The sequence below is a fragment of the Lactuca serriola genome, chromosome 8 (genome assembly GCF_051521515.1).
Source record: "Lactuca serriola cultivar US96UC23 chromosome 8, Lser_US96UC23_V15, whole genome shotgun sequence".
Classification (NCBI taxonomy): Eukaryota; Viridiplantae; Streptophyta; class Magnoliopsida; order Asterales; family Asteraceae; genus Lactuca; species Lactuca serriola.
The window spans coordinates 125,086,779-125,098,444 of record NC_136415.1 but is presented as its reverse complement, the minus strand read 5'-3'; the positions used below and the strand labels follow the sequence as shown (position 1 = coordinate 125,098,444).

Genomic DNA, 11,666 nt, shown 5'->3' with positions numbered 1-11,666 from the left:
TAATTCGATATCTTTAACAATCAACTTTTAAAAACATATATGACATATGTTATAAGTTTATAATTGAATAAAATACTTTTTTTTGGAAAGGCTAATTGAACAAAATACCCGATTACCTAATATGAAACTTGGTTTAATTAATAACTAAATTGATTATAATGTATTATATATATATATATATATATATATATATATATATATATATATATATATATATATATATATATATATATATAAATGTAGCTCTTTAGAAAAAACATATTTAATGAAAATTAATGTACCAAGGATTCATAGCGTGGCTGGTCGATAACAATCAATAAAAAACATCCGACGGCTGCAAAACGTGCTCGACATTTAACGGACGGTTCTTAGTAAGTTGAGTGCCGTTTTTTTTCTTGAGGTTCAAACTTTTATACCCATTAACTTTTAACGTTAACAGAAACCGTCACTGACCGTTAACTCCGGCTAAGGTTTTAAATGCGTTTTACCCATTAACTCCGGCTAACGTCGTTAAACGGCGACGTCAGTCATCCATTATATTCGTTAGAATACAAACCAAAATTTATACGTTTTCTGTTCTCTTTCTCTCTCTCCCCTTCTCTCTATATCTCGATCTTTCAACGGGCAAAGGTTTCTCCTTTCGAAACGAAAACCATCTCTCTCTACTGATGGTTTCTATTGGGCTTTGAGAGGGGTTCTTCGTTAGCTTCACTTCTCTGCTATCAACGGTATGTTTAATTTACTTTATGTGAATGGATTATTAGTCAAAACTCATGTAACTTTCAAGACGTTTTTACCTGTATCAATTCGTCGACTCTTCTCTTCTCCTTCTGTTTGATGAATCACTTCCTGCTTGTTGATTTCAACTAGTTCTATTTCTTTGGATTTTTGTTCTATAGGGTTTTTGTGTGGTTGAATTGTGATTGTTTGAATCGTTTTTATAGAGAGTGGAATTGAATTGGGTTTGGCCAGTTACTTCCTCTTTGATCTGATTTGTCTTTACTTCTTAGATCTGATTCTATCTAGTCGATATTTATTGTTGAAAACTGAAGGAGTTTTTATGGTAATTAGGGATTCTGATATATCCGTTGCGAGGGTTTTAGTTTTATTACAATTAATAATTGTTTCTGTACTTTTAGAGGGTTGTATCTACGAAGAATTATATATATGGGGAAGGTGGAGTTGGAGGAACGATGCCTTGAGAACAAGCAATCGGCAGCTGCTTCTAGCTCATCCATCTCTGAAGGTAGTAGCGGCATTGTCTTGCCAAAATCCCCACGAACTTCTAGTCCAACTGCTACATCTCCACCTCATCGGTATGCTTCTGTTGATTTACTTCAATGTTGATGCATGGTTTATACACTTGCATTATTGTGTACCCATTGAATATCAGATTTATCATATCTGAAATTGAACTCCTTCTGAAGATATATATGAAAATGATATGATATATGTCTTACAACCTACCATTCGTGTCTAGTATGGTAATATTATTACAGAAGGATGCAAAAACATTGAAAGAACTTTTATCACTATGTGAGATATATAGTCATTATTGCATAATCTAATGCCTACGTTTATTTATTGTTTGTCTGTTTTAATTTCATCTTTGAATTGGTACTACCGTTTGGTTTCTTGCACTAAGAATATGATTTGGATTTATAGAAGGACAAGTGGACCTATCAGAAGAGCAAAAGGGGGATGGACTCCAGAGGAGGTATGTAGTTTGATCTTTGTGCAATATGGTGTTGTTTTACATGCAAAATTTTGTCAAAGATATACTATGTTTTATGAAATTTCTGTGGTTTTTTACAGGATGAGACGCTAAAAAAAGCTGTTGGTGTTTTCAAGGGCAAATGCTGGAAGAAAATAGGTGTGAGACTCTTTCGTTTATGTTGCCAATAGCATCTACTATTAATTTATGCTTAGAATGCTATGTTACATAGATTTATTAGACCTCTTTATAAACTTAAAAGAATTCTTAATACCCTAATGTTGATAACTTTTGGGGGTTTACTTAAGAATGTTGCTGTTTTTTGCAGCTGAATATTTTCCTGATAGATCAGAAGTCCAGTGTTTGCATCGGTGGCAAAAGGTTCTTAATCCAGAACTTATTAAAGGTCCATGGACTCAAGAGGTTTGTTTGCACCTAATTGGATTTATACTTTTTATGCATATATTCTTTGAAACAATTGATTAAAAAAGTATCTTGGTTTCTTTTTTCTGGCTGCAGGAGGATGAAAAAATTGTTGAACTTGTGAAAAGATACGGGCCCACAAAATGGTCTCTGATTGCAAAGTCTCTCCCAGGTCGTATTGGGAAACAGTGTCGCGAAAGGTATAATGAAAGAATTACATTCTTGAATGTATTTTTCATGACTTTCTTAAAAAAAAAAATTGTTTAAATTTGTAATGTTTCAGGTGGCATAATCATTTGAATCCAGATATAAAAAAGGATGCTTGGACCCTGCAAGAGGAATTAGCCCTTATGAATGCACATCGTGTGCATGGAAACAAATGGGCTGAAATAGCAAAGGCATTGCCTGGAAGGTGATTCTTTTTACAATTTACACTTTACACCTTATAGTTTTACCAAAAGCACATTCCTTTACAAAGTTCTTGTTCCCATGTAGGACTGATAATGCAATAAAGAATCATTGGAATAGTTCTTTAAAGAAAAAGTTAGATTTTTATTTAGCCACTGGAAACCTTCCAACTGTTTCCAAGCACGATGGAGACATGAGCAAAATAAGTTCAACCGGAAAACTGATAACTTGTTCGGTTACAACCGCCAGGTCATCACCAGGACCCGCAGAACAACGCAAGGTAGAACCAGATTCCATGGATGATGATAATAACATAGAATGCTCAACCCCTTCACAAGACATAGATGCTTCCTCAGCTTTTCTCCAATCCGGATCCACTGATTCCGAAGCCGTTGGAATCAGGTCACACCCTTCAAAGATTGATCTTAGTCACCTTAGTCGGAATCTTGTTCCAAAGTTCGAGAGTTGCAGTACGATTCCGATTCCGATTCCAGTCCGGGATGGAATCAATCAGGAGACGTTAAATGCGACTCCGATTCAGTCCGTGATTCCGACGTATGGTTCTTTGTATTATGAGCCGCCACAAATTGGAAGTTTCATGCCGACGGAATTGGGTGTTCTTTATATGCCATGGAATTCCCGTGACTACAATTCAATTCCAATGATATCACCTCGGTGCTCTTCAACTCCGCCTTATGCCGACAAGTGTGGCAGTGGCGGCTTACATGCTCAAACCCCGGAATCAATCTTGAAAATTGCCGCCAAGAGTTTTCCAAATACGCCTTCGATATTGAGAAAGAGAAAAGACCAGTCGTCTCTTTCGTTTCACAAGATTCCGAAGGGTGATGATGTGGCAAGGGTTTTGAGCGCTGATAATTCAAGGAAAGGTAACAATGATTTGGAGGAATCGGAATCGGAATCACATGGTGTAGGTACTGTGAATACGACATATAATGCATCTCCCCCTTATCGATTAAGGTATAAACGAAAGTCAACTTCAAAGTCAGTGGAAAAACAGCTTGAGTTCAGATTTGATGAGGAGTTGTGTAAGAGTGAAACAAGATCTGCAGATTTGGGTGTGAAAGACAATTCTGTGACCAATGCCGCCTGTTCGAATGCATCATAACATGTAAGTTTCTTTTGAGGACTTTGTCCTCAATGTTCAATCAATCTTGTACTTGTGATTTTGTTGCAAACTAACTAACTGTTAATAAAGACTAAATTTTGTTGAAATGAGAGTGTTTAGATGATTTCAGATGGTTATTTTGCAACAAGACTACTATGCTGTTTAATTTGCAATGAAGTTACAATATAGCAAGTTTCTCTCTAGCCTTTCAATTATGAAGTCTATGTTATATATAACAAGTCTTTCGTTTTTGTTGTTCTTGATTGCTTTTATCATTTCTGATTATGTTTGTTTTGTTCAATTTTAGATATTAGTGGATTACTCTTGAACTTCTGAAATTGTTTACAAAGGATTGCTGCCACGTTGTACTTAAGGAGGGATGCTCTCAAACACATATCTTGCACAAAGCAGTTAAAGAGATATTAGATCTCTGCAAATATTACCAAAACTGAATGCTTCAAAATAGAGAAAATATATTTAATGATCTTTGTTTTTTTTTTTTGAAGAGCAGATTGGAATTTAGGTAGCTTAAAGAGGTTTTGATGAGTCACAAAGACTTGTGGTTAGATTAGCTACCCATGCCACTTTTTTAGTAAGATTTAAGATTTTGAAAATGTGTTCATGTACAACAAAGGTTCATCAAAATGTGAAAAGTTATGGTGAGGCCATGTTTTGTGATGTGTTGGCAATTATGCATATACACATGAAATTCTTTGCTTTTATAATCACTCAACAGTCTTTCAATATTATTTGCTGTTCACCACAATTTTTAAAATTGGTTTGAACATATGATATAAACTTGGTTTTATCTTTGACTATTAACACCAGGACGATACTCTCCAATACCTAGCAGGTCCTGCAAACAAAAAAAATAGAAATATTTTTTTATTCCGAAATTGACCCTGAAAGTAGCAAGAAGGAGAAATAGAAATCCACCTGGCATGCTTTATTTTTTGCCCTGGTTTCAGCAGTGCTTGGAACATCATGATTTGGTTTCATAAATTTCTTCTCACGTCTTTCACATGATCCCCATCCATCAGAGAACCTACCCCCTCTACATTTATAATCAATATTAACAGAAAAAAAAAAAGCAACCAACTTTTCAATTTTAATAAACAAAAACTCAAGGAAACATACTGCATGTGTGCCCGAACTATGAATTCAGCACGCTGCACATTATGATTATCATCAAATTCTATACTCTTTTCTTTAATTTCATATGAGATGTTGAAATAAAACGATATCTTTCTCCACCCTGTTTTTTTTTTTTTTTCCATGTAGATGAGTTAGCAACATTATGAGGATTTAAATAAATTAGGGAGGTGGAAACTGATTAATTTTACCAGATTTTTTGATGAAAGGGTTCCCAGAGATCATAGTATAGTCGCCCTTCTCTAAAATCTGCAAACATATGTCAATTTCTGTTACAACAATATACCAATACAGTAAATGTCACTAAAAGTAATAGTGATAAGCAACATGAGTAATGTAGTCTTTAATGGGTTGGAACAATGTGAATACTATGTACACTCTTACCTTTTGTTATTTTGTTTACTAGATTTACCATCAAATGCTTTTTGTTTTCTGTTTGATGGATAAGATGCGATAATAAGTTACCCCTTGCAAAACTTCCTTGGTTGGATCTTCTGTATAAGTTGCAAGCTTTCCTTTATGAAGAATATCTAAAAGTATTACTACATGACCTCATCCTAATAACCATATGATGCTAGTAGTGATTCATTTTGGTCAACAATGTTAACTTTGATTGGAAGGTACAAGATATCTGCAGTAAGTAAGGAATTGCCTGGCTAAGCTTCGCTATTCTTAATCTGCAATCATAGTACTCTTTTACACTTTTATGTAAGGTATTAACTTGTTCAGTTATCACAGCTCTTATAGAATGTATATCAGGTTACCAACATGAAAACTAGTTCACCCTATATTTCATGTTTTGGAATCGAATGGAATATTTTTATATGCATGTGTATATGAAGCAATAACCAAAACAAACCAAAAACGGGAGGAAGGTTATTATAATATGTACCTACCGCCATAGCAGCATTCTGATATTCTTTGAAGAGAGCAACTGTAGGAAATCGACCAGACAAGCTATGTGTCATCACCGAGCAATCGGAGGAACAATCTACAGGACTTTGAATCTGAGACTCCGAACAATACGAGGATGGCGTGGTAGGCGTGCGCTGCACGTGCTTCACCATAACAAGAGGAGCGGGAGGAGAAGTTGTTTCACAGAGAGAAAACCTGGCGATCTTATTCTTCGGAGGTCGGTCGATGGAACTCTCCACTTGCAATACCTCTCCGTCGGTCATTGAGTGATATCTAGGTTTTGTGTTGCTGGATGACGGGGATGGAGAGGTGAACTTCGAGATGATCGGAAATGTGATTTTGGGAGAATGAAAGCGACTGCTATTATTGTTTTGAGGTTTGAGAGGTTTGGAGGCGGGGGGGAGAGACGACAAGGCGGCAGCAGAGTCAATTACGGCCCACAGAGCTTCGTCGTCAAGGTCGTTGTCATCTAGGGTTTGGCATATCGGAGAGGTCATCTCTCTGAGACGGAAGAGAGAACTCTGTAGCAAAAGCCCGCCACCTGAGAATTCAAAATTTTCAAACTTTGAGGCGTCCTCCCGTTTGACATAAACGTTACGGCAAGCGCACAATCACACCACAATGATTATACAGGTCTACCTATTTTGACTATCCTCTGATAATTACTTTTGGTATTTAATTTTTATTAAACACCAATCTATTATATCGTTTAATTTTTATTAAAAGTAAATCTATAATAAAATATTTATAATTTATTTTTTAAAAAAATAATATAAATTCAACAAAAAAAAATGTAGCTAATAAGACACCTCTTGAACATCCTATTGACTATTTTTTAAAAAATCAACTTATAGTTAACTACTTGTAATCAACTTTTTCGGAAAACAATATAATTTCAACCAATAAAAATATTTCAAAACTAAATTAGGGCGTCTATATGGTAAATAGAATGTCTTTTTAGCCAACCCAAAAAAAAACCTTAAAAATCAAATATGATGTCAAAATAAAATGTAAAATAAAATGTCTTTTTAGTCGACTCTTATTTTGTTTTCTTCCTTAAATAAACTAATCATTGCAAAATAATTCTCATTTTATTAATTATCATTACATAATATTGGACCCTCATGATTATTTTATATTTTTATTTTAAATAATACAAATCATTATAAAATAAAAAAGCTTTAATATAAAGAATTATATTTATTTATAGAAAAAAAAACAATACCATTTTCATAAAAAAAGAAATATTAAAATAAAAATATGTTTATTTTCTTCGAATCTATAAAATAAAATATCTTAAATAAAAAAAATATATATTTATTTTTTCTATTTTTATATGCAATTTATTAAAATCATTTTTATATAAAGGTATAATAATAAATGACTTCAAATATATATACTAAGAATTAAATAAAATTCCTATGTAATACATAAATATGATATACTAAGAATAAAATAGAATTCCTATGTAATTTATATCAAAATAATTCAAATATATTTATACTTAAAAATAAATATTTTTTAATTTATATATTTTCATGTTTAAGAAGGGCATATATGAAATTCTTCCTAAATTGTAATACTAAAACAACTTGGTATAATAAATTTTATAAAAAATCGTCAAAAATGATATTTTTTATTAAAAAGCTTAATTTACGTACTAAAAAAAGCCTATTATTTCTAAGCTCAACTTAATACTCTTAAAACCCTAACCCAACCCATCTATAAATAAAAAAATTAAGCCCTAAAACCCTAATCTTTCGTTACCCACTCTCACCATTTTCTCTCTTCCTTTTACAAACCGTAGCCGCCTCTATCGTCGGCCGACGAAGAGCAATTGATGGCCGCCTGAGGACCACCACCTCTCTAGCTGTATCGTGTCTCTCTACCTCTCTTTATCGATCAGCATCGACTTTTTCTATCTCTCAATCGAGTTTGTCTGTGGCAATTCGTCGGGATGTTGCGATGATGGAGCCACCTGAGAGGATGACGTCCGATAACAACAGAGTCCACAACCGGTGGTCGGACCACTTCCATCGATTTCCCTCTCTTGCTCTCACTCTGTCTACCTCTCTCTCATTTTCTGTTATTGCGGGATATTGGCGGAAACACCACCTATGGTCGTATCGGAGGAAGTTACGACGGTGGTTTATGGAGGTGTTAGGTTTCCGGTGGTGGGTAAAGAAGGTGTTATGTTTCTGGCAGTAGTGGGTAATAATAATATTGTAGTTGAATGATGTAAATTTTAAAGATCAAAACAAAATTATTTTTGAATTTTGATATTATTAATGTTATAGTTTTTATAAATAAAATGTGGTGATTTATGCATAAATTAAATAAATAGATTTTTATATTAGCAAATGATAGTCTTGAACGACGAAATTTATAAAAAGAAGTTACAATTAAAAAGTAAGAATTATTAATTTCAAAGTTAAAAAATCAGAAAAAAGTATATTTATACCTGAAAAATCATAATGAAGGAGGTTCTCTAAGAAAATATGAGGTCCAAATAGTAGGACCCTTTGGTATAAGCCCTTATTAAACATCAAAATATCATATTTATCCGGTTTAACATCTAAATATCATATTTATCCTTCTTAATATTTTAAAATATCATATCTATCCAAATCTATTTTTAATGATTTTTATTGATTTATAATTCGTTTTATAATCTTAAATCATTATAATTGACAAAACACACTAAATGGACAATAATGCCCTTACCTTTAAATGTCAGGATATATCATAACACTACAAGAAAAATCCTAAATAGCTACGATAACTTGCTACGGAATTGAAATCCGTAGCTATTCTATTACGGAATGTGCTACAAAATGGCTTTTCGTAGCTATTTTACTACGGAAATGGCTACAGAGTTACATTCCGTAGCTAAAATAGGAATAACTACAAAAAGTTACTACGTAATCAAAATCTATAGATATTATACTACGGAATATGCTACAAAATGGCTGGCTGTAGCTATTTTTCTACGGAAATAGCTACGGAGTTGCATTTCCGTAGCTAAATCTTGAATTGTTGCTACAAAATCAAAATTTGTACCTATTTTACTATGAAATATACCGCATGGTTGTTGGTTGTAGCTAGTTTCCTATGTAACTTGTTATGTAATCAATTTTCGTAGTTAGTTGGCTACAAAATCGATTACGGAATAAAAATACATACCTAGTTTGCTACATAATAGAAATTTGTAGCTACTTTATGATGAAAATTTGCTACACAATAAAAATCTATAGCTAATCTAAAACAGAACTTGTAACGGAAATGTTAACTGTTATTTGTGTATCTAAGTTGTTTTTGAATTTACAAAATAGCTACAGAATCTAAATCCGTAGCTATGTGGCTACGAAATATTTCGTAGTCAATTAGTTACGGAATATACTTCCGTAGTAAAATATAAAAAAATATTTTACCAAAAAAAAATAAAGTTATCAATTTAATTGTGTTATGATTTTTAATTATAACTTAATATCTTTACATATTATTATAAAGTTTTTTATTTATTCTTATTATATTATATATATAATAAAATCAATGTTCTTATGGCCAGTATTGAGATACCACCTGGTTTGAAGACGGGTTGCTTCCACCCACCACCGCTTCCACCGCCTTACTCTAACACTATAGTATATTAGTATAGTACATGCGTTTTCCTCTTTTCATCCACAATTTTTCTGTCACCACTTCTTGCATTGATTTCCAAAAAAAAACCTTTTATTCATCTCTTTTGCCCTGTCACTCCACAATACGCACTGCTTCCTACTTCTTTCTCTATCTCGACAAGAATCAGTCTTTCAAGGAAGCGTCGTCGTCGATCGGGATCGGAATCGGTTTTTTTCGTCGAAATTCGATCACCTCTATCCAATATCCAATATCAAGTTCTATTGTTCTTAAATTTTGATGTTGATTGGATATGTCGCTTTTGTTACCCATGTAATGATTATTAAGAAATGAATTTCAGTGACTTTTCCAGCCTTCATTTAGCCGATCTTTTTGCTATATTATCAAATGAATCTCATCGATAGCATCCCCGAAGATCAATTTCAATTTCAAGGGTACAAAAGTTCCTTCGATCGGTTTTCATTTAACTCATTTTGTACTTTTTCGTCCTTCATGATTTGCTACCGTATGATTCAAGTTTATTATGAATTCAAATGGATTATTTTAGTGTGATTGCCAAATAACGTGGACATCTTACATAAGGATTATGCTTGAATAACTTGATTTGGGGTTAGGCATTCCTTCTCATATGGTTATATGACATTATATATGATGAATCCGGTACGTGGTTGTAAAGTGCAGCAAAATCTATAATTTGTTCTAAAAAATATCTGCCTTTTCATATTAAATTTGATGTTATTAAAATAACTCAGCTGAAATTGTTTAGTACCTAAAGGAGGTAATACGTGGTTGTTATGATTTGTTGTTTCTTTGCTACTTTCGTATTAGACAACCCAACTGTTTGGTAAAATGCTTGAAAGAAGGTTTTCATCTTTTTATAAAAATTCATTACCTCTTAGATAAGTGGAACTTCAAGTGGTGAGCAGTATTTGGGAAATTCTACTAATATAGAACTGCAACCAGGGATGCTATGCTTTGTCAACAGGTATGACCAAATAGATCCTTTTACTTGACTCCCTTATTCTTTTTTTTTTGTTATCATTCTAAATTTTTTTGTTGATTCGGGAATAAATTGATTGTATTTTGAGGACATTCTGATGCAAAAAGTTGTACTACAGCCCGTTTTATCAACATATATGACACGGCTACAAATGTTTTCTACACTTTTGATGGTTAAAACTTATTTCAACTGAAGATGCCCTTTATAACTAACTTTCTTTCCAATTGATAGGTTTTGTAACCAACTTCCTGCATCTAATTAAATCTATGGAAAGACATTACTACCCTTTCATTTGCTAATTCTTCACGGAGTTGGTGCTGATAGTTTGTGGGCCTTGTATGTTTATTCAATTTAGGCCCTAAAATGTAAAAAAAAAAAAAAAAAAAAAAAAAAAAAAAAAAAAAAAAAAACTTGATTTATATTCTTTCTTTTCTGTATTTTGTATGTTGAAATATGTTTGTGACAATTTGTCCATGAGAGGTAATGAGCAACTTACTTTCAATTGTGTAAATAAAGTTAAAAAATGTAAAAATTACTATGAGAAGAATTAATATTATATGAGAAAAATTCAATATGTTAACGCAAAATACAATGAGAAGAATTAACATTGAATAACAATATTTGTCTTGCAATGGGAAATGTAGATATTGACAAAGCAGAGATTTTTTTGAAGCTTCCTGATATTCTGAAATCTGATAATCTTGGGAATGCTCACGCAATTCTCTTGAAGGGTAAATTGGTATTTTTTAGGTTCTTTTTTCAAAACAAATTCAATCAATCTCATTATCTTAAACTTGAATCCTAAAATTAAGCAAAACATAATCAATTCTTAGTTCTGAAAATCATAAATGACCATTTTGCCCTTATTTCTATAGGCATTGACTCAGAGCCACGTTCCCATAATGAGACTTATGGATCTTACTAATGTTGTTATAAATACAAAGCTTCTATGTGACTACTCAAAGATAGATGTAATATTGAGACAATTGCCATTCATTATCAAACATTAGGCAAAGACATGTCCTTTTTTATAATTTGAATTTGTTTTTTTTTTTAAATTTATGTTTCAGGTATGTTTTGATGTGCATTATGTCAAAGAATGCGTACCTGTAACTGACGCTAAGAGAGGAGAGCAGAAATGAAGACTTCAAAAATTGTTTGGTCCAATTACAACGCATCAAAGGATATGACTATATAAGGTTAGAGTTTATAATTTCTATAGTTTTGGTTTTAGATTTTAAAGATTAATGAAATGTTTGAAATTTAAATTTTGAAATTGTTTGGAGGAA

The 11,666-nt window shown here is 32.6% G+C and overlaps 2 protein-coding genes across 2 annotated transcripts; one reads left to right on the top strand and one right to left on the bottom strand.

Moving 5' to 3' along the window:
* Window positions 1–566: 566 nt before the first annotated feature.
* Window positions 567–4,349, top strand: MYB3R-3 (myb domain protein 3r-3). The gene is made up of 9 exons (XM_079012792.1): window positions 567–728; window positions 1,140–1,316; window positions 1,666–1,717; window positions 1,816–1,873; window positions 2,043–2,137; window positions 2,234–2,337; window positions 2,421–2,549; window positions 2,633–3,674; window positions 3,979–4,349. Exons 2-8 carry the CDS (start codon window positions 1,168–1,170, stop codon window positions 3,669–3,671), a joined length of 1,626 nt encoding a protein of 541 aa, XP_078868918.1. The 5' UTR covers window positions 567–728; window positions 1,140–1,167; the 3' UTR covers window positions 3,672–3,674; window positions 3,979–4,349.
* Window positions 4,158–6,366, bottom strand: LOC145065736 (peptide transporter family protein). The gene is made up of 5 exons (XM_079012793.1): window positions 5,720–6,366; window positions 5,015–5,072; window positions 4,809–4,926; window positions 4,608–4,725; window positions 4,158–4,527 (listed from the first exon to the last, which is right to left on the bottom strand). The coding sequence occupies exons 1-5, from the start codon at window positions 6,233–6,235 to the stop codon at window positions 4,477–4,479; spliced, it is 861 nt and encodes a 286-aa protein (XP_078868919.1). The 5' UTR covers window positions 6,236–6,366; the 3' UTR covers window positions 4,158–4,476.
* Between the last annotated feature and the right edge of the window lie 5,300 nt (window positions 6,367–11,666).